This window comes from Geotrypetes seraphini, chromosome 1 (genome assembly GCF_902459505.1).
Source record: "Geotrypetes seraphini chromosome 1, aGeoSer1.1, whole genome shotgun sequence".
Lineage (NCBI taxonomy): Eukaryota > Metazoa > Chordata > Amphibia > Gymnophiona > Dermophiidae > Geotrypetes > Geotrypetes seraphini.
Genome location: NC_047084.1, coordinates 416,298,368 through 416,320,011, shown reverse-complemented (window position 1 = coordinate 416,320,011; position 21,644 = coordinate 416,298,368). Strand labels below are relative to the sequence as shown.

Below are 21,644 nucleotides of genomic sequence, written 5' to 3'. Positions count from 1 at the left end.
AGCCCGAGCACCGACCCCTGCGGAACACCACTCGTGACCCTCCTCCAGTCCGAGTAGTGGCCCTTCACTCCTACCCTCTGTTTCCTACCTGCCAACCAATTCCTGATTCATCTGTGTACGTCTCCTTCCACCCCATGGTTCTTCAGTTTCTGAAGTAGGCGTTCATGGGGTACCTTGTCAAAGGCTTTTTGGGAGGTAGAGAATGTTGCAATAGTCTAAAAGGCCTAGGACTAGGGATTGTACTAAGAGCTTGAATTTTGTTCTATCGAAGAATTTTCTAACTTGTCTTAAGTTTCTCATAACTGCAAATGATTTCTGTATTGTTTTATTGATTTGTGGTTGCATGGTGCAGCATCTATCTATTGTCATTCCTAGTAGTTTTAGAGTGGATTGAATGGTGTAATTGGTTGGGTTAATTTCTATATTGGTTATGGTTGGGACTTTGTTATTTTCAAGGAGGATGAATTTTGTTTTGTCTGGGTTCAGCTTCAGTTTCATACATGTTACTACTGTTTCTAGTGTTCAGTGTAGTGCAGGGATCTCAAAGTCCCTCCTTGAGAGCCGCAATCCAGTCGGGTTTACAGGATTTCCCCAATGAATATGCATGAGATTTATGTGCATGTACTGCTTTCAATGCATATTCATTGGGGAAATCCTGAAAACCTAACTGGATTGCGGCCCTCAAGGAGGGACTTTGAGATCCCTGGTGTAGTGTGTCTATCATTGAGGGCTTGTGTTGATCAAAAGGTATGAGAATGGTGATGTCGTCTGCATAGCTATATGAGGTTAGGTCTAGTTTGTCCAGGCAGGCGCCGAGGGAGGCAGTATAGAGATTGAAGAGAGTAAGGGATAGTGGGGATCCTTGGGGTACGCCGCAAGGGTTGGACCAACGATCTGATTTTTCTTTGTCCGACTTTACTCTGTAGGTTCTGGATTCGAGAAATCCTTCAAACCATGAGTATACCTTATCCGTGATACCTATTGTGTCCAAAATTTGCAGTGGGATGTTATGGTCTACCAGGTCAAATGCTGCGGTCAGATCCAGTTGTATGAGCAGCATTTTTTTTTTGTCTGTGCTGAGGTGTTGTCTAGCTGTGTCAACAAGGGAGCCTAGTAGTGTCTCTGTGCTGAAATTGGTTCTGAAGCCGGATTGTGTAGGGTGGAGTATGTTGTGGAAATTCATTAGGGAAATCCCGAAAACCTGACTGGATTGTGGCCTTCAAGGAGGGACTTTGACACCCCTGCCTTACTGTGTCTTCACTACTCCTCATCCTCCCATTTTTCAATATCCACTTCTCACTTATTCATCTCTTTGACGCTCACACTAGTTTACCTTTTGCACAACAGCTTTTCCTCTCTGAAGATTATCGGGTATATTTATTTCTATATATTTTGCTTATATCCTTATCTTGTTCTCTATGATACTTATGGTTCAGTCTCTTTCCCCTTTCAATCTCGCTTCTGTGTTCCTATTTTCCCCATTTCTAATATCTCCCCTATGTATCTGGCATTGCCCCCTCCCTGTGTCCATATACCACCCCCATGGCATGTATGTCCCCTTTATGTCTCTGTCCCTATGCCCCCATGCACATAATTTCACCTCTGTTTCTGTTACCTTCCTGTGTCCAGATTTCCCCTCTCTTCCTCTTCCACACCAATGTGTCTCTTCTCTTCAACCCCATATAGCTTCTTTCCCTCTTTATTTCCCCCCCCCCCCCCAGCTTCCAGTATCTGGCTCACCTGCCTGTCCTCCCCTTTCTTTCCTGCTGTGGGTTTCTTTCTCTCCCTCTTCATCCCCTTGGCCCAGAATCTCTGTCCCTTTCACTCCCTCCTTCCTAGTGTGAGCCGGGAACACAGCCCTCTCCTGCCCGATTGCAGCGTTTTGTCATCTCCCTCCCTCCACCTCACCTCAGATGCCGAGTTTGTCGGCTTTCTTTTTCGCCCAGCTGCACCCTTTCAAGAAGCCGCACACGCACGGCTACTCAGTTGTTCAATCTTCTGCTCTGACGCAACCGGAAACAGAAGTTGCAGCAGAGCAGAAGATTGAACAACTTGAGCAGCTGCGTGTGCGCGGCTTTTTGAAAGCGTGCAGCTGGGCGAAAAAGAAAGCCAGCAAACTCTGCATCTAAGGTGAGGTGGAGGGAGCGAGATGGCGGAACACTGCGATCAGGCGGGTGGGGATTGCTGGATCGCGCGATCCTTGATTGCCTCACTGCGAAGACAAGACCATTCACCACTTCATGGGGCGGTGAATGGCCTTGTCCCCGTCCCCACAGCGACCCTTATTTTTTCTTTCTCCGTTTCGGCAGGTAACAACCACCGTGTCATTCTCTAGTCAGTATCTAAGATGACTAAGAAAGCTGGATAATCAAGAGTCTCAGCTGTTTCGAGAATCTGGAGACAGAAGAATGTATGTTAGGTATAAATCCAGTTTGGTCTGAAAATATCATTGTTCTATCAGGTCTGAAAGACTGCCAGCAAGGATTGGAGCACAAATTTTAGCATCAATATTTATTAGGGAGAAGCCTATAGCTGGTTACTTCTAAATGGTCTGTCTTTAGTTTAGGCAACACAACTGTATAAAGCTCTTTAATAGTTCCCCTCATTTCACTCTCTGCAAGGAAATAATGAAGTCTACAAGTCAAGGAATAAATTCATCTTGGAATGCTCAAAAAATTCAGTTGTAAAACCATCCATACCAGGGGTTTTATTAGTGCTTGCTGGATCTATAGATGGGTTTTCATAAGTGAAATATTCCAATACTAGGAAAATGTCTATTTCTCTAGCATAAGTAAAGTTGTGGAATAATTTGGAGGGACAATTGAGACCGATTGACAATGTGTAAAGATTTTTAAAACTGCTCTTTTTATCGAGACATTTTGGCACAGAATCTATAAATAGTGCCGGTATCAGCATTTCACAGGCCTACATTTAAGGTACCCGCTCTTGTGCCTACAGAAGCGCCTAGGGTTGCCAAAGGCCACTTCCGGTGTAAACCATGCCCACGCTGGCCTTAGGCATGCCTAGCTGCCTCTTTTACAAAGCCGGCACTAGTAGCTGTTGCGCAGCAACAGCCCTGAAGCCCTTTAAATCTCTATGGGCTTCGGGGCCGTTAGCATTTGTAAAAGAGACCCTAGGTGTTTCCATAGGCGTGCAAATATTTTCCGAATTGATTTTAAGAACGTGTGTGCTGATTGGTTAAGACGCCTACCTCTGCCTAACTTTGGGATGCCATTACGAGAATATAGGCCTCTATGAGTGAGGAAGAAACAGTGATCAAGAGAATGAAGTAGAGGAAGCTTATTTGTAAAGTGATATTTTTAAAATATAAATTTATGTTTTTATGCCCAATTTTGTTTCATTATGAATATGAATGTACTTTGGAAACTGCTTAGGATTAAAGCAGGTTACAAATTTGCTAAATAAATAAATCTCCTTCCCTAATATAGATGCAGTTTAAATTTATCAACATTCAGGACTGAAGGGTCACAAATATTTGCTAAATATGCTTCGATATCTCTATCTATTCCTGAAGGTTCAGATTTATAAAGGTGTGTGTTGTATTCTTTGAAATGTGCTAGAATACATGCAGAGGTAGATAATTTACCAGTTTTAATCCTAATAGCATAAATCAGACCTCTTTGCTTTCTAGTATTCAAATATGAAGTGAGTAGTTTATCTATTCTGTTACCCACATATATATATGTGAACCTTGAATGTACAGTTTTATTTGGCATGTTCATTAAGAACCTTGTTATAGCTAAATTTTAACATATTAGCATTCCACTGTTCTTACAGATTATTTTGCAAACAAGTTTATCTCATGTTCAAGAGCTTGAAGATGTCATTGTCTATTGCTATTTAGCTGGGCTGTATATCCTATAATTGATCTCTGAAGGGAATCTTTTGGAGCATCCTATTTTACTTCTAAAAGGACAGGAGCATCATCATTAAAGTGAAAGTAAAGTGGGTAAATTGGCAGTGGCTGGATGGGAACTGAATAAATGCAATTATGGTCCCAGATTAATTCTCTTGCGGCTCTTATGCAGAAGGTGAGGGTACTAAGCACTTTACACACACTAAAAAAAAAATATATATATATATATAAAATAAATATGTATACAGTATGTGTCTCTCTCTCTCTCTCACTATATCTATATATATCTATATATTTATCTATATATATCTATATCTATATATATCTATATACACACATACGCATGCGCACACATACTATCTATATCTATCTATCTATATAGATATCTATATATCTTTATAGATATATACATATAGGCCAGTAGAAGACCGCGAAGCAGTGCTGTTTACTGTGCCTGGAACGCTGCGGCTGGGAGCACGAGACTGGCAGGTGGGCAGGCGATGTGGCTGTCCGGGTGTGGGAGGCGAGGCCGTAGCAGCTCCAGGGGCTATTAAGTGGTATAACAAGTTTAATAAATCTGTAAAATCTGTAATTTAACTGTGGGTTGTCCAGTGGAATTTGAGCAGAGGTGAAGCCCGATTTCTCTTTTTTCCCCCCTATCAATTCTTCTCTCAAAATTTGGAGCCACAAGAACAGCAGAGAACTCCTTACCACATAATTTGAACTAACCTAAAGCTAAGCCGCATGATACACACTGGAGAAAAGTCCCTATTTCTTTAACTGTAAGATGAGGTACCTGAAAAAAAAAAATATAGAAAAAGACTGGATGCAACAGTGTGTGTGTGTGTGGGGGGAGGGGGGGAGGGGGTTTCCTGATCCATCGTACAGCTGGTGGCCGACTGAGTGTCCATGATCCTGCCTACCATGTTCTTCCTGCATCGATGTCAGGAAGTCCTCCCTGCTCCACCACATTGGCTTCTTTCATCGATCCTTCGATCCTTCATTTAGCCGTATATCAGACTAACCAGACTTTCCCCCTCCTTTACAAAGCCGCGCTAGCATTTTTAGCGTTGGCCGCTGCAGTAACGGCTCCGACGCTCATAGAATTCCTGTGAGCATCCGTGCTGTTACCTCTGTGGCCAGCACTAAAAACGCTAGCGTGGCTTTGTAAAGGAGGAGTGGGTTTGAGAGGTGGTTGTGCTCAGGGAGGAGGGGCCAGGAAGAGCGACAGAAAGAAAGACAGACAGGGGGAAGGGAGAGCGACAGAAAGAAAGACAAACAGGGGGAAGGGAGAGCGACAGAAAGAAAAACAGACATGGGGAAGGGAGAGCGACAGAAAGACAGACAGACATAGGGCCAGGGAAAGAGACAGAAAGAAAGGGGGCAGGGAGAGAGACTTAAAGAAAGAAAGAATTCAGAAAGAAATGCCTAAGTCTACACATCTATTCTAGCACCCGTTAATGTAACGGGATAAAAAACTAGTCCAGATATACAATGTCGACCGGGTCACCCTTGTCTATCTGCCTGTTTGTTCCCTCAAAGAAGTGCAGCAAGTTCATCAAACAAGATCTGCCTTTGCTGAAACCGTGCTGGCTGGTCCTCATCAGACCGTGTCCGTCAAGGTGATCAATGATGCGGTCCTTTATCAGCGCCTCTACTATCTTTCCCGGTACCAAGGTCAGACTCACCGGTCTATAATTTCCCGGATCTCCCCTCAAATTTTTTTTGAAGCTTGGCGTAACATTCGCCACCTTCCAGTCTTCCAGAATCTTTCCCGATTTGATCAACAGATTGGCTATTAGTTGAACCTCTCCTTTCTTGTTCCCACTCTTTCATGGAACCAGAGCTATAGGAACAGCATCATCTATGCAGCAGCAATTTATTAATTGCTGAAAATTTTAGAGCACTATTCCAAAGTATAGGTATATCTTTATTTGATTTTTTTAAACTCTATATTTAAGAGCTCCTACCTACATGTTTCATGCATTACAAGTAGCACAGCACAGAATGTTGCTGGTTTATCTAAATTCAATCATAATTCTCCAGTAGCAATGCATTTGCTTGGCTTTCAATGCAATGGCACAGGATATTTAAGATGTTTACATTAATACAGAAATCATTGAACAATTGTTATTTATTTATTAGGCTTTTCGCAGGACTTCACTCAGATGGTGTATAGCAAGAATAAGTCAAACATAAGAAATAGACAATTACAGCAGTAAAAATTTTCAAATTGCAATCAAAGTATGGCATTGTATGCTACATTACAATGTATCTGAATCTGTCAGTTTTTGATCACTTACCTTTGGTCAGTAGTTTCTTTCAGTGCTCCACCTCTCAAAGTACAGAGGCAACACTCCTAAAATAAAGGCATTAGCTCATTAGTAAAGGCTTACAGAGCTAATAAGCAGAGCTGTATGAGAATATGCACTGCAGTTCATCAACTGTCTCAAGCCTCTCTTTACTTAAACGCATTAATGAAATGTATGATAAATATTGATGTTTAAATATAAATTGAATTTACTGTGGTGAAATGCAGATTCTCAGACTCCCCACTATATAGTGGGGAGTCTGAGAATCTGCATCTGCATTGGCATCTTGTATTCAAACTGCATAAAGAAAATCTGCTGTTTTGAACAATCAGTTCTGAAATGCCCTTGCAAATAAATATGTCTTTATGGATTTTTAAAAGATTTAAATCTGCACATAACCTTAGTTGTGCCACTGGGCAGCAGGGGGCACTAGAAGAATGTGGGGAAACTACCAGTTCCAAAATGCACTGAGCTTTTATAGCTCAGTGCTGAGAAACATTGAAGAATGCAACACTGTTGAGTCAGAGGGCGGGACTCAGGCAGGAAGGAGTATTTATGTCCCAAAGTGGAATCATTCAGAAAAGTCCCAGAGGAAGAGACTTCCCAATAGGTCTCCAGAGAGAAAAAACAACCCTAGCTAGGGGCTGAGGGTAAGCCTTGGGAAACAAAATGAAAACACTAAGGGGCTCATAATAAAAAATTTTTTAAAAGTCCAAAATGTGGCCTAAATCGGTACTTGGATGATCAAAAAGCCAGATCATCCAAGTACCGACATATCTAAAACCAGCTTAGGCCTTTCCTCTGCTGGATTGGCCCCATGTGCCTAAGGCCCCTCTTATGGGCGGGGCCTTAGGCGTCTGGCCCAATCAGGCCCTAGGCCCGCCATTCAGAGGATGGAGGGCCTGCCGGGTGGACGGGACTGGGACGCGTCCGTCCGATTTCACGTAAGTTAAGGGGGCTATCGGGAGTGGGGGGGGGGGAGTCGCGGGGTTAGAGGGGGTTCAGGGGTTCGGTCACGGGGGTGGGTGTGTCTTGGGCAGGAGGGCCTAGAATCCCTCCTGCCCATATTTTAGGGTGGTGCATCGTGGGCAGGAGGGCCTGGGCTCCCTTCTGCCCGTATTTGAGAGGGGGGTTGCGGGTCGCCTTGGCAGGAGGGATTGGGCTCCCTCCTGCTGGAATTGTTTTTTGGGGGGAGATTGCCTCGGCAGGAAGGGTTGGGCTCCCTCCTGCCAGTATTGTTTTGGGGTTTGGGGGTGGATCTATCACGGCAGGAGAGATTGGGTAGATATCTCTCCTGCCGCGAGTCGTGGCAGTTCGAGGGGGATCTTAATCGTAGCAAGGGAGATGAGGCATCTCTCCCTCTCGCCGAGATTCTCTGAGATTTTAACGGAGATCTCCAAGAATCTCGGTGAGAGGGAGAATTAGAAGGCCTTGAGCATGCGCAGATGCATTCTCAAGACCGGCAGAGGCAGGAAGATCTTCTAGCAGCACCGGCACGTCCAGTGGGCTGCGTGCCGGTGCCAGACAGGGGGGGGGGGGTAAGTTCAAGTTGTTCGGGGGGGGGGGGGGGGGACATATCAAAGCGAGTTTCCATTATTCCCTATGGGGAAACTCGCTTTGATATACGAGTATTTTGGTTTACGAGCATGCTTCTGGAACGAATTATGCTCGTAAACAAAGGTTCCACTGTATTAGTGAAAGGAGGAAGATGAAAAATAGAATTGCTAAACTAAAAGATGCTGGGAACTGATAGATGGAGAGTGATGAGGAAAAAGCAAATGTGCTAAACAAACACTTTGTTCTGTGTTCACAGAAGAAAATCCTGGAGAAGGACCGAGATTGTCTGGCAAAGTTACACGAGAAAATGGAGTAGATTCTGTGCCGTTCACGGAGGAGAGTGTTTATGAGCAACTTGAAAAACTGAAGGTGGACAAAGCGATGGGACCATACGGGATCCATCCCAGGATACTAAGGGAGCTCAGAGAGAGGTTCTAGTGAGTCCTATTAAAGACTTGTTCAACAAATCTCTGGAGACGGGAGTGATTCCTGGGGATTGGAGGAGAGCGGATGTGGTCCCTATTCATAAAAGTGGTCACAGGGATGAAGCAGGAAACTACAGGCTGGTGCACCTCACTTCAGTTGTTGGATAAATAATGGAAGTGTTGCTGAAAGAAAGGATAGTGCACTTCTTGAATCTAATGGGTTACAGGATCAGAGGCAACATGGCTTTACAAAAGGTAAATCGTGCCAAACGAACCTGATTGAATTTTTTGATTGGGTGAGCAGAGAGCTGGATCGAGGACATATGCTAGATGTAATTTACTTGGATTTCAGCAAAGCCTTTGATACAGTTCCTCATAGGAGGCTGTTGAACAAACTTGAAGGGCTGAAGTTAGGACCCAAAGTGGTGAACAGGGTTAGAAACTGGCTGTCTGACAGACGCCAGGGGGTGATGGTTAATGGAAGTCGCTCGGAGGAAGGAAAGGTGAGTAGTGGAGTCCCTCAGGGTTCGGTGCTGGGGCCAATCCTGGTCAATATGTTTGTGAGTGACATTGTTTTAGGGTTAGAAGGAAAAATGTGTCTTTTTGCAGATGATACCAAGATTTGTAACAGAGTAGACACCAAAGAGGGAGTGGAAAATATGAAAAAGGATCTGCAAAAGTTAGAGGAATGGTCTAATGCCTGGCAACTAAAATTCAATGCAAAGAAATGCAGAGTAGAGAGTTGCGCGGGGACAGAAATCCCACCCGTCCCCGCCAAAGTCCCACCCGTCCCCGTGAGGAATCCCTCCGTCCCCACCCGTCCCCGCGAGGAATCCCCTCCATCCCCACCCGTCCCCATGAGGAATCTCCTCCGTCCCCGCCCGTCCCTATAAACTTCTGAAATAGTTATTTCATTTAATTATGCTACTGAATTAAAGGCTCTGTTAGAAACCCATTTACAAATAAGCAAAAAGACTTTATTAATTTGGAAATATTAATTGAGAAGAATACATACTTTGTAAACAGGTTTCTACCAGAGCCTCTTGTTTATAATTTTTTATCAACACAACTAATATATTACTTTACCCTGAAGCAAAAAAAAAAAAAGAAATAGAATTCTTTTCCTACCTTTGTTGCCTGGTTTCTGCTTTCCTCATGTTCTCATTCAGTTCCTTCCATCCACTGTCTCTCTTCCTTCTGCGTCTTCCAATTGCTCTGTTACTGTGCCTCTCCCTTTCTCCCCCCTTCCAAATTGGTCTGGCACCCATCTTCTTCCCTCCGCTACCCCCATAGTCTGGCATCTCTGTCTTCTTCCCTGCCAGCGTCTTCCCCCCACTCTCTCTTCCCCATTTCCTTTCAGCGTCCTTCTCCCCATCTTCCCCATGTCCTTTCAGCATCCTTCTCCCCCCTCTGTCTTCAACATGTGCTTTCAGTGTCCTTCTCCTCCCTCTGTCTTCCCCATGTCCTTTCAGTGTCCTTCTCCCTCCTCTGTCTTCCCCATGTCCTTTCAGCGTCTTTCTCCCTCTCTGTCTTCCCCATGGCCTTTCAACGTCCTTCTCCACCCACCCCCCCATCTTCCCCATGTCCTTTCAGCGTCCTTCTCCACCCCTTTGTCTTCCCCATGTGCTTTCAGTGTCCTTCTCCCCCCACCCCCCGTCTTCCCCATGTCTTTTCAGCGTCCTTCTCCACCCCTTTGTCTTCCCCATGTGCTTTCAGCATCCTTCTCACCCACCCCCGTCTTCCCCAAGTCCTTTCAGCGTCCTTCTTCACCCCTTTGTCTTCCCCATGTGCTTTCAGCGTCCTTCTCCCCCCCGTCTTCTCCATACCCTGTCAGCGTCCTTCTCCACCCCTTTGTCTTCCCCAGTGCTTTCAGCGTCCTTCTCCCCCCTCCTTCTCTCCCCGCCCCGGGTGCAGCACAGCCAGCCAGGTCCCCTTACTTTTGTGGCGCTTCCCCGACAGACCGACCGACAACAGCTCCCTGCCCTTAACCGCGAATCTAAATTTCCTTCTTACAGCTGCTGTAAGAAGGTAATTTAGATTCGCGGTTAAGGGCAGGGAGGTTTGTCGGACCGGGGCTGTTGTCGGTCGGTCTGGGAAGCACCACAAAAGTAAGGGGACCTGGCCGGCTGTGCTGCACGGGGGAAGACCGCCCCCCTCCATTGGTAGCCACTCGAGCCGCAAGGCTACTCTCCTTCTCCTTACCTGCCCTGCCTGCAGCACAGAGCCGAAAGGAAGTCTTCCCGACGTCAGTGCTGACATCGGAGGGAGGGAGGGCTTTGTTTAAGCCCTCCCTCCCCTCCGACGTCAGCGCTGACGTCGGGAAGACTTCCGTTCGGCTCTGTGCTGCAAGCAGAGCAGGTAGGGAGAAAAGTCGCGCGACTTAGTACATCCAGCCCCACAGGAACCCAGCGACCCTCGGAGGCGTTCCCACTGGATTCCCGCAACCCTAGGGAGTGTCCCCACGGGATCCCCGTGACCCGAAGGGGGAACCCGCGGGATTCCCGTCGTCCCCGTTCCCGTGCAGCTCTCTAATGCAGAGTAATGCATTTGGGGATTAATAATCGGAAGGAACCGTATATGCTGGGAGGAGAGAAGCCGATATGCAAGGACGGGGAAAGGGACCTTGGGATGATAGTGTCCGAAGATCTAAAGGCAAAAAAAACAGTGTGACAAGGCAGTGGCTGCTGCCAGAAGGATGCTGGGCTGTATAAAGAGAGGCATAGCCAGTAGAAGGAAGAAGGTGTTAAGGCCCCACTTGGAGTATTGTGTTCAGTTTTGGAGACCGTATCTGGCGAAGGACGTAAGTAGACTTGAAGCGGTCCAGAGGAAGGCGAGAAAATGATAGGAGGCTTGCGTCAGAAGACGTATGAGGAGAGACTGGAAGCCCTGAATATGTATACCCTAGAGGAAAGGAGAGACAGGGGAGATATGATTCAGACGTTCAAATACTTGAAGGGTATTAACGTAGAACATAATCTTTTCCACAGAAAGGAAAATGATAAAACCAGAGGACATAATTAGAGGTTGAGGGGTGGTAGATTCAAAGGCAATGTTAAGAAATTCTACTTTACGGAGAGGGTGGTGGATGCCTGGAATGCGCTCCCGAGAGAGGTGGTGGACAGTAAAACTGTGACCGAGTTCAAAGAAGCGTCGGATGAACACAGAGGATCTAGAATCAGAAAATAATATTAAAAAATGAACTAAGGCCAGTACTGGTGAGGAGTAGTGACTCGTGGCCAGTAGGGGGTGATGTTTATGGGACGGTAATGGAATGGATATCAGAACATGATAGTGCAGTATTTTTGTGGAGTTTTTCTATAAAAGTGCCTGTTTTTCGAATGATTCTGGGTAATTCTAGTTAGATACAAGCATATGTGTTAGTTAAGCCCACGCCCAATAGAAGCGTATGACAAACTGGTGAATAAAAATCTGAATATAAATGAAGCTAAGGCCAGAAAAACACACTACAGATTAAAATAAGGGAAAGAATAATATTCTTTTTATGTACTTTGCTGTTGGCCAGATCATGAAGGAAACCAGGGTATACATGGAATCCATTTTGGTTCTCTGTCTTTTCTATATCTTTTCTGTCTTTGGAATCCATTTTGTGGTCAGTTTTTCCAAGTCTTTGTTCTAAGCCATGTGGTGTTAATTGATACCAGCTGTGCCTTAGGCTGGGAAGACGTATTCTAAACTGCGATATAACATTTATTAAATATGAATGAATCAAGTTATGAATGTATGGAATGCTTGGCCAAGCAAATATGAATGAAGCAAATATGAATGTGTGGCTGTGTATTGAACAAAAGAATGGGTTTTGAAAAAACATATTATATATCTTTGCAACCTAAAGAAATCCTAAAACATCTGGAAATGAGTAGCAGTCTCTAGTATAGAGAGGGGGAGACCAGCCCCTCCTCCTCCTTTTCTAGAAAGGCTTCTGTGGGCTAGAGCCATGAAATTTGAACCTGCCAGTTTAGTGAGAGCTTTTTTTTCCTCTAAGGCTGACAACTTTTCAGCACTAAAGGGCTTAGAACATTTCAGCACGTTTGCAGATTTCTCTTAATTGGAAATGTTATAAAATGTAAATGTATATTCAGAAATGAATATAAGCAAACAAATGTAATTTTCTGAAACTTTAAACGTAGAGGAATTTTCTTTGTCTAACTTTTAAGACCACCCATGTTAATTTTTATTGGTTGAGAAACTGATGATGTCACACTGAGCCAAAAGTATATAATAGAGTGACTTGAGATATTAAGCTGAGCTCGTTATCAGAAGGCCAGCATTTTGGCAACTATAACGATCTCCCACTAATGTAACGGCTAATGCAATTATGCTGTATTCTTTTGGTGTGTCATGATTGAATATAAAAACAATAAAGTTACTGGTAACTATACATTAGTGAAATTTTGCATTTTTTATTATTTTTTCACACCTTTGAGCTTATGCGTCAAATTCCTATGCTCACTGGGCAGGCTTGCACGGTCTGTGTCTGTAAATGGCCATTTGGTGGAGGATGGGCTGGGGAGGGCTTCAATGGCTGGGAGGATGTAGATGGGTTGGAGTAGGTTTTAATGGAGATTTTGGCAGTAGGAACCCAAGCACAGTACCGGTTAAAGCTGTGGATTCTTGCCCAGAAATAGCTAAGAAGAAAAAATTAAAAAAATTAAAATTGAATCAGGTTGGCCAGACTTGATGGACTATTTGGGTCTTTATCTGCCATCATCTACTATGTTACTTTGTTTTAAAATGTATTGTTTTGGGCGTTTGGGACTTGGACAATTTTTGGGTTGATAATGCGTTCTAAGTTTAGAAGTAGTGGTGGTCTGTCTGATTAAACTGCTGCACGCAGAGGTAGGCCATTCTAAAAAAAAAAAACCCTCATTTTGGATGGTTTTTTTTTAAATGGACATTTTCAGCATTTAGGGCCTTAGGTCAAAAGGGGACTTAGACATTTTTTTTTATTATTATGCCCCTCCACTTCTGATTTTAATGTTCAGTGTGGAAGGCTAAAGGCAAGCCTAGGTGTATGTAAAGACTATTTGTGTACTGTGTTGTGGGTCTGGCCAGGACCACACCATGATTATACTGTATATCTCTATCTATCTAAAACTTCTTCAGGTCCCTGACTTCAGGTGAAACTAATGTTCTTAGCTCCTTATAAAACCTACTCTACTTATATTGAGGTCCCCATCCTTGGAGGCTTGTGGGTCGTCCTTTGTTTCAGAGGCAAAAACCCCCAAATTGATATCATATGTAAGCTCGAGTAGATTTTCAAGTCTGTGTACATATCATTATTCAAACTTGAAATGTGCAACATAACTCTTTATTCCTTCATAAAGCCTGAGATGTGCCACTTCACAGGCTCAGGAAAGGTCAATAGTCTCTTAGTTCACAAAAAACCTTGCAATTAGCCTGTAGCTCACAGGACTCCAATATACTGGCTGTGGCCAGTACTTCTACGCCCTAAACACAGTTTTGCAAGCTTTTCCTTTTCTATATATACTAGCTGGGGGGTGAGCAGTCCTGGGCAGCAGAGTAAGACCACAGTGATTCTGACCAGACCATGATATATAAAAAAGAAAAGAATTTCAAGACTGTTTTTAGGCCATGGCAGCCATTGGCCACAGCCAGTATATTGGGGGTCCTGTCACCATTACAAGGTTTTTTGTGAACTAAGACATTTATTCCAGAAATCTTTAGGAAATGGAGCAGAAATAAACATGAGTCTTTGAAGTAACACGGCTCATGCTTTATGAAGGAATAAAGAGTTATGTTGCACCTTTCAAGTGTGTCTTTGTGTATACAGACTTGAAAATCTGCTCAGGGTTACAATGGCTTATATGGTAGGAGTAGCAAGAGTGACACCATAAGAACATAAGCAATGCCTCCGCTGGGTCAGACCTGCGGTCCATCGTGCCCAGCAGTCCGCTCACGCGGCAGCCCAACAGGTCCAGGACCTGTGCAGTAATCCTCTATCCATATCCCTCTATCCCCTTTTCCAGCAGGAAATTGTCCAATCCTTTCTTAAACCCCAGTACCGTACTCTGCCCTAATATGTCCTCTGGAAGCGCATTCCAGGTGTCCACCGCACGTTGGATAAAGAAAAACTTTCTAGCATTGGTTTTGAATCTGTCCCCTTTCAACTTTTTCAAATGCCCTCTTGTTCTTTTATTTTTCAAAAGTTTGAAGAATCTGCCCTCTCCACTCTCTCTATTCCCTTCATGATCTTATAAGTCTCTATCATATACCCTCTAAGTCTTCTCTCTACAGGGAAAAGAGACCCAGCTTCTCCATTCTCTCAGTGTATGAAAGATTTTCCATACCTTTTATCAGACGTGTCGCTCTCCTCTAAACCCTCTCGAGTAATGCCATATCCTTCTTAAGGTATGGCGACCAATATTGGGCGCAGTACTCCAGATGCAGGTGTACCATCGCCCGATACAGCGGCAGTATAACTTCTTTCGTTCTGGTTGTAATACCCTTCTTGATTATACCTAGCATTCTATTCGCTCTCTTAGCAGCCACTGCGCACTGTGCCATCGGCTTCATTATCATGTCCACCATTACCACCAAGTCCCTTTTTTGGGTACTCTCATTCAATAACATCCCTTCCATCGTATAGCTGTACCTCAAGTTTCTGCTTCTCATATGTAATACTTTACATTTCTCAACGTTGAACTTCATCTGTCGTTCAACTCTAGAAGCCCACCTTCAATTTTTGATGTATATTTAAAAACCCCACTCATCACATATTGTAGCCATGTGGCAAATGAGATCTGATAAAACTAAAATAGAACTTTATAATCTGAATGCAAACTGTTACATTTGATGCAAACTGAACATAGCACATCAGAAGCATGGCAACATCATGTAATGAAGCTTTTTCTCACTGGCACAGACTGAGGCACTTGTAAGTATAGGTACAGAAAAGCCCTTGAAGAAAACCTGCTGCCTTCTACAAGAAAGCTGAAACTGGGATTTCATAATTTATGACAACTTGAAGCATACAGTCAGTTACTGGAGAATGACTAAGGAACTAAATGGTAAATTTATTTATTTTTTTTTTTTAGTTCATTAATTTTATTGAATATTATAAGTAATATACAGAAAGCAGTTCAAATACATAAAAATTGAATAAGAAATAGTGATTTAGAAACAAAAGAAACCATAATTGCTGTTATTTGCATATAGTAGATTAGTAAGAAGAATTCAGAGTATTTGAAACTGCTAAGAAAAGAAATAGAAAGGATAGAAAAGCAGAGAAGATGAATTGAAATAAAAAAGAAAAAAGAGAGATAAAGAAAGAGAGAGAGAAAGAGAGAGAGGCAGAAGTGTCTACAAGGCAGAATGAACATATGAATCTAAGAATGACCAAGGTGATTTATTTCGCACCAAATTTGTAGATAAACGAGATATCGTGTTCTTTTCATATGCATATGATTCAAATTTGTGGTACATGCTTAAGGAGTTCCACCAAAAGGTGTAGTCTAGTAGTGTGGGTGACTTCCAATTTTTCAAAATGTGCATAAGAGCTGTCACAATCATGGTGTCAATAAGTTTAGGAGGACAGTTTGATAGTGCGAAACAAGGGTGTTGAGAACGAAGGATTATAATGTCTATGGAAATAGCTTCTGAACATTTGGTAATAGATTTTATGGTGTCCCAGATACGAGTCCAAAAGGAATGAACCATAGTGCAGTGAAGAAGCATGTGATCAAGAGTTCCAGGCTCTTTCAAACAGTTCCAACAGGTAGGGTCTTGTTTCAGTTTCGCTTTCCACATTCGAAATGGAGTCCATACTGCATTCCACATAACAAAGAACATTGATTGCAAAACTCTTGAGGATAATAGAGGGCGATTTGTAGATGACCAGAAGAGTTCCCAATCTATTTCAGAAAGCGTGGTCTTTAGGATAGAGCCCCAATGGTTCATGGATTGAGGTGTAAAGGTGAAGGTGTGATCTCTTAAGATGCTATAAAAAAGAGATATCGCCCTACCTTTCAGTAAAGCCAAAGTAGACCAGTGACGAATAGTTTGTTGAGAGGTCATAAAGTCAGGGCGCATTTGTACATTAGCTAGTATTTCAGTAAGCGTAAGCCATTGGGGATATATAGAGGATGGGAGTGAGTTTACAGAACAAAAAGTATCAAATGGGATAAATGAAGTGGAGGAGATCAATTGATGAACAAACCACACCCCTGCCCGTTGCCACCTCTTCCATGAAAGGGATCTACCCTTATTTTGAATTTTAGAATTATTCCAAAGGGACATAAGTGGGCCTTCAGCAACAGAGATCTCAGCCGCTGCATCTAATAGTTGAAAAGCATGTTGCGTTGCACTCAACAAAGAATATTTTCTCAAGTGTCTAGGTATCGACACTGTAAGGAAGCAAGAGATGTGTAGTGGTGCACATAAAAAGCATTCCATTTCAAACCATGCTGGTTTATCCTGTGGATATGAGTCAACAATCCAGTGAGCTCCGTATTTGGCTAAGGAGGCGATGTAGTAATAATAAAAATCAGGTAAATTTAAGCCACCATTAATCTTAGAGGCCTTCAGCTTGGCGAGAGCAATACGAGGTTTTTTCTTGTTCCAAATAAATTCAGTAATTTTCATATTAAGCCAATGAAAGAATGATTTATGGCAGAGAAGGGGAAGCATAGATAGAGTATAATTAATTTGTGGGGCTAAGGTCATTTTAATAGAGGCTATTCTACCCCACCAGGACAAATAAAGCGGGGACCAACGAGATGTAGTACTTGAAACTAAGTTTTTGATTTTAGATATATTGAGATCCTGAGCAAGTAATGGGTCTTTATGTATTAAAATCCCTAAATATTTTACAGCTCCCTGTGACCATGGAAAAGGAAAATGAGCTAGATCTGAGGAGGAAATGTGATCATTTAGCGGAAAAATCTCTGATTTCTCCCAATTAACAGAATATCCAGATATTTGAGAGTATTGAGATACGATGTGGATAAAATGAGGTAAAGAGATAAGAGGATTTTTTAGAAAGAGAAGAATATCGTCAGCGTAAGCTGCTAGTTTAATCTCTCGATTGGACGACGGAATACCTTTAATTAAGGAACATTGTCTGATAGCTGTCAATAGAGGTTCCAATGCTAAATCAAATAATAATGGTGAAAGAGGACAGCCTTGACGGGTACCTCTATGGAGGGAAAATCTATTAGAGAGAGAGTTGTTAATCAAGATATGAGCCCTGGGTTGTCTGTATAATGTTTCTATCCAGTCTGTAAAGAAAGAACCAAAGTTGTACCATTTCAGAACTCGGAATAAGAAAGGCCACTCCACTCGATCAAAGGCCTTCTCGGCATCAATGGCTAGACCAATCACTGGATCCGACATTGATTTGGCGTGAGCATTGATATGATGAAATAAACGAAGATTATCCCCAATGTATCTATATTTGATGAATCCAGTTTGATCTCCATGTACGAGAGATGGGATCACTGTGGTGAGTCTTAGTGCAAGTAATTTAGCCATAATTTTGTAATCCAAATTAAGAAGAGAGATAGGACGAAAATTTTTAACCAGAGTAGCATCTTTGTCTGGCTTGGGAATAACTACAATCGTGGCCTCAGCGAAATTAAATTGTTTGTCCGGAGTGGAGTGAAGGAAATCATAATATGCAAGGAGTTGAGGAGTCAATAGGGTTCGAAAGCATTTGAAAAACTCATTTGTAAAGCCATCCGGGCCCGGAGCTTTCCCGGTGGGTAGAGAGGTTATAGCATTTTCAATCTCAGATATAGTTATAGGAGCATCCAGTTTTGCTTTAATAGATTCCGATATAGTTGGATGAGCTAGTGAGGATAGAAATCCATTTCAGAGGCTGAAAAATCAGATTGATATAAGGTAGTATAAAATTTTTCAAATTGGGAAGAAATCAGAGATCTGGTTCTGGCTAATTGTCCTGATGAATCTTGAACAGCTGAGATGTGCAAGTGTTTTGATTTAGTTTTGAGATATCTAGCCAAAGGGCGACCCATAAGATTATCTCCCATATAGTGACCAGAGTTGGAAATGAAAATGTCACGACGGGCCGTACATGAGATTAGAGTATTGTATTCATATTTTAAGTTTTGAATACGTTGGAGCATGGATTGATCTTGTAGATGGTTGGACATATGTTATAGTTCTAAATTTTTAATAGAGGTTTCCAGTTCTTTTTCTTTTTGGATGGATTGTTTTTTTTTCCAGGAAGCAAGTTTGATCAATTCACCTCTGAGAGAAGCTTTGTAAGCTTCCCAAATAATAGAAGGACAAATTTCTGGATCTTTGGTGTTGATTTCAAAAAATTCCGTAGTAAAAGATTTGATTTTTTCTACTATTACCTCATCTAAAAGCAGAGTATTGTTAAGTCGCCAAGAGGGAGATTCTTTATGTGGGGCAGAAATAGATAAATGTAATGAAATAGCTGCATGATCTGTAAGAGTTATTGGGTGTATGAAAGTATTTGTCACGTCTTGAATGAGAGAGGAGGAGAGAAGGAAGAAATCAATTCTCGAGTAGGTATTATGTGGTGGTGAAAAGTGTGAATATTCTCTACCTTTGGGATACAGTAAACACCATGGATCTACAAGAGAAAAGGCTTCTTTTAAAGCATGTAGAGCTGCAAAAGATTTAGATTTTGAGGGTTTGCAAGAGGATGATCGATCTATATAGATATCTTGAATTTGATTAAAATCTCCGCCCAATATTCGAGAACAAGAGTCATATTCAACTAACGCCAGCTGAAGGTCTTTGAAAAAATCCGGATGATCCAAAACAGGAGCGTAAATATTAAGGAACACAAAATCCACGGAGTGCAACGCAGCATGTGCCAGACACCACCTTCCATCAGAGTCTGTTTTAACAGAGTGAATGATAGGGGATAGTTTATCACTGAAAAGTATTGATATTCCATTTTTCTTTCTCTGAGTCGCAGGGGAATACAAATGAGTGGAATATCCCTTCAAATCAAATTTAGAAGCGGCAGCAGGTGGGAGATGGGTTTCCTGTAAATAGATCACATTGGGATGTTTATTTAACATATAATTAGTTATCTTCTTCCTTTTAATAGGATGATTCAAACCATTCACATTAAAAGAGATGATATGTAAATCAGCCATAGTCTATTGTATACGATGGTAAGACATAGTAATTATCACCTTTATAATGAAACAACAAATGGTAAAACCAGGATACCAGGTAGACACTACTGCCAGAAGGAATAAAAAGAAAGAAAGAAAGCATAAGAATAAGAGCAAGTATACTATTAGTGACAGCATATTGTAAGGTCAGAAAATAGAGAGACCTTACTATTATGTATAAGATAGTACAGTTTAAGGGTGCTCCTGTGAGCATGGAGAAACAACTCATATAGAACAACTTACTTAACTCCACACCCGTTCAATTTAAGGAAATTTAAAAGTGGTGTGCTTATTCACAAAAACAATGAATTATATATTCATACAGGTTATAACAAGAGAGAACACAAAGGCAAATCGTGATATCAAGAGTTCAGCGTATCAGTGCATTTTCAAAGAGTCTAGGAATGCAGCCAGCTCCTCAGGATCAGTGTATGATGTAGTGCGATTATTGTAGGTTACTTTCATCCTGGCTGGGTACATAAGACCATATTTGGCTCCGATGTCTTTAAGTTCCTGCCGGTGGGAGAGAAATGCTTTTCTCTTTAAGGCTGTAGTTTTAGCTAGATCAGGAACAATGAAGAACTTTCTGCCTTGGTGTAGCATTTGAGATTTAGATTTAGCTGCTGTTAGAATTTGGAGCGCTTGCTGAAATCTGAGTAGTTTAGCCACTATGGGCCTGGGAGAGGAGGCATATGAAGAAAGATGAGACGGCACGCGGTGAGCACGCTCTATTTCCAGAGGAGGTGAAAAGACAAGTCCCAGGGTGGCAGGCAAGAAAGTAGAAAGAAAGGAAACCATATCAGATCCCTCCGATGATTCAGGGAGCCCAATGATCCTTAAATTGGATCTTCTGCTGCGGTTAGAAAGGTCTTCAAAGTTTCTTTGTAAAGTAGTGATGAGTTTGTCCTGTTTAGTTACCGTTTCTTTTATTGAAGATATGACAGATGTTTTTTCCTCCAGGGCGTCCAAACGATGTCGGACATCCACAAATTGGGAATTAATTGCCTCAATCTCACCCCTTAAAAACCCCTTAAAATGGTAAATTTATTGAATAACCCAGGAGCCCAATTCTCAATCTAACTGAAAATCTGTGGTATGCCTTGAAAACTGATGTGCCTCATTACTCCCCACAGATCTTGGCCAAGTTTGAACAGTTTTTTAAAGAAGAGTTAGCTAATACTGAGAAACCTAGATTTGCAAAGTTGGTAGCCACCTATCCCAGCTGGAAATAACAAAACTGCTTTTACCAAATACAGTGGAACCTCTGTTTGCGAGTAACCCGATTTGCGAGTGTTTTGCAAGACAAGCAAAACACTCAGCAAACTTTTGACTCGCAAACCGAGCACTGCCCCAATAAACGAGCAGTCCAGGAAGCGCAGCTTCGGGGAATTCCTCTTCCGTCTTCCAGCCAGCCTTCCATGTCGGGTGCCTTCTGCAGGTTGGAGGACTTCTGTCTGGGCCTGCGCAGCCGGGTGCCATCCCGCCTGCGCATTGCATGTGACACGCACAGCGTCAATCATCGGCGTTATTTGTGTCATGCGCGGCGTGCAGGTGGGGCGGTGCTTGGCTGCGTGGGATCGGGTGAGGGCTCTCCAGCATGCGAGGGGCATCCGAAGTGGAGGGCTGGCTGGCAGATGGAGGAGGCATCCTTCTGAAGCGGCACTGTGGGGTTCTCCGGCGGCTGGCGGACATCAGAGACATCCCTCCGAAGCGGCACTGTGGGGTTTTTCTTTGGATGATGGATGGAGGAGGCAGACGGAGGAGACGGCGCTGAAGCACCTGGCACCAGACAGATACAGACCCCGGGTTCTGGAACGAATCGTTGTTGTTGCCACTATTTTCTATGGGGAACTTTGCTTTGATAAACGAGCATTTTAGATTACGAGCATTCTCCTGTAACGGATTATGCTCGTAATCCAAGGTACCACTGTACCGATTCAAAGGGGCTGGAGCCTTATCCAATTGCTACAATTCAGTTGTGGTTTTGGATATATAACTAGGGCTAGATTCATTAAACAAACCGATCGTGTACCAAACGGTTTGTGAGCCCTTTGCGACCCGATTTCCCTCCAACACGATTCACTAACTTGTGCGATCTGATCCCGATCCGTGCATACAAATAATAATAATAATAATTTCTTATATACCGCCAGACCAGAAATGGTTCTAGGCTGTTCACAACAAATAGAGCTGAACAAGCAGCGAAAATACAATTCATAATAGAAATATAACAAATTGTAAAATATAATAAATACATAATTATTTTTAAAGGCAAAGAGTGCATTAGGATACAAACGCATGTGCAGACCATCTACAG

At 42.7% G+C, this 21,644-nt stretch overlaps 1 protein-coding gene across 2 annotated transcripts in view; it reads right to left on the bottom strand.

The window, feature by feature from the left end:
* KDM4C (lysine demethylase 4C) overlaps nt 1-21,644 on the bottom strand; it is a 405,781-nt gene that overhangs the window by 113,287 nt on the left and 270,850 nt on the right. For both annotated transcript variants that reach the window (XM_033918713.1, XM_033918724.1), the window contains exon 16: nt 6,181-6,236. In XM_033918713.1, coding sequence (XP_033774604.1) covers nt 6,181-6,236 — 56 coding nt within the window. The remainder of the gene's footprint in view (nt 1-6,180; nt 6,237-21,644) is intronic.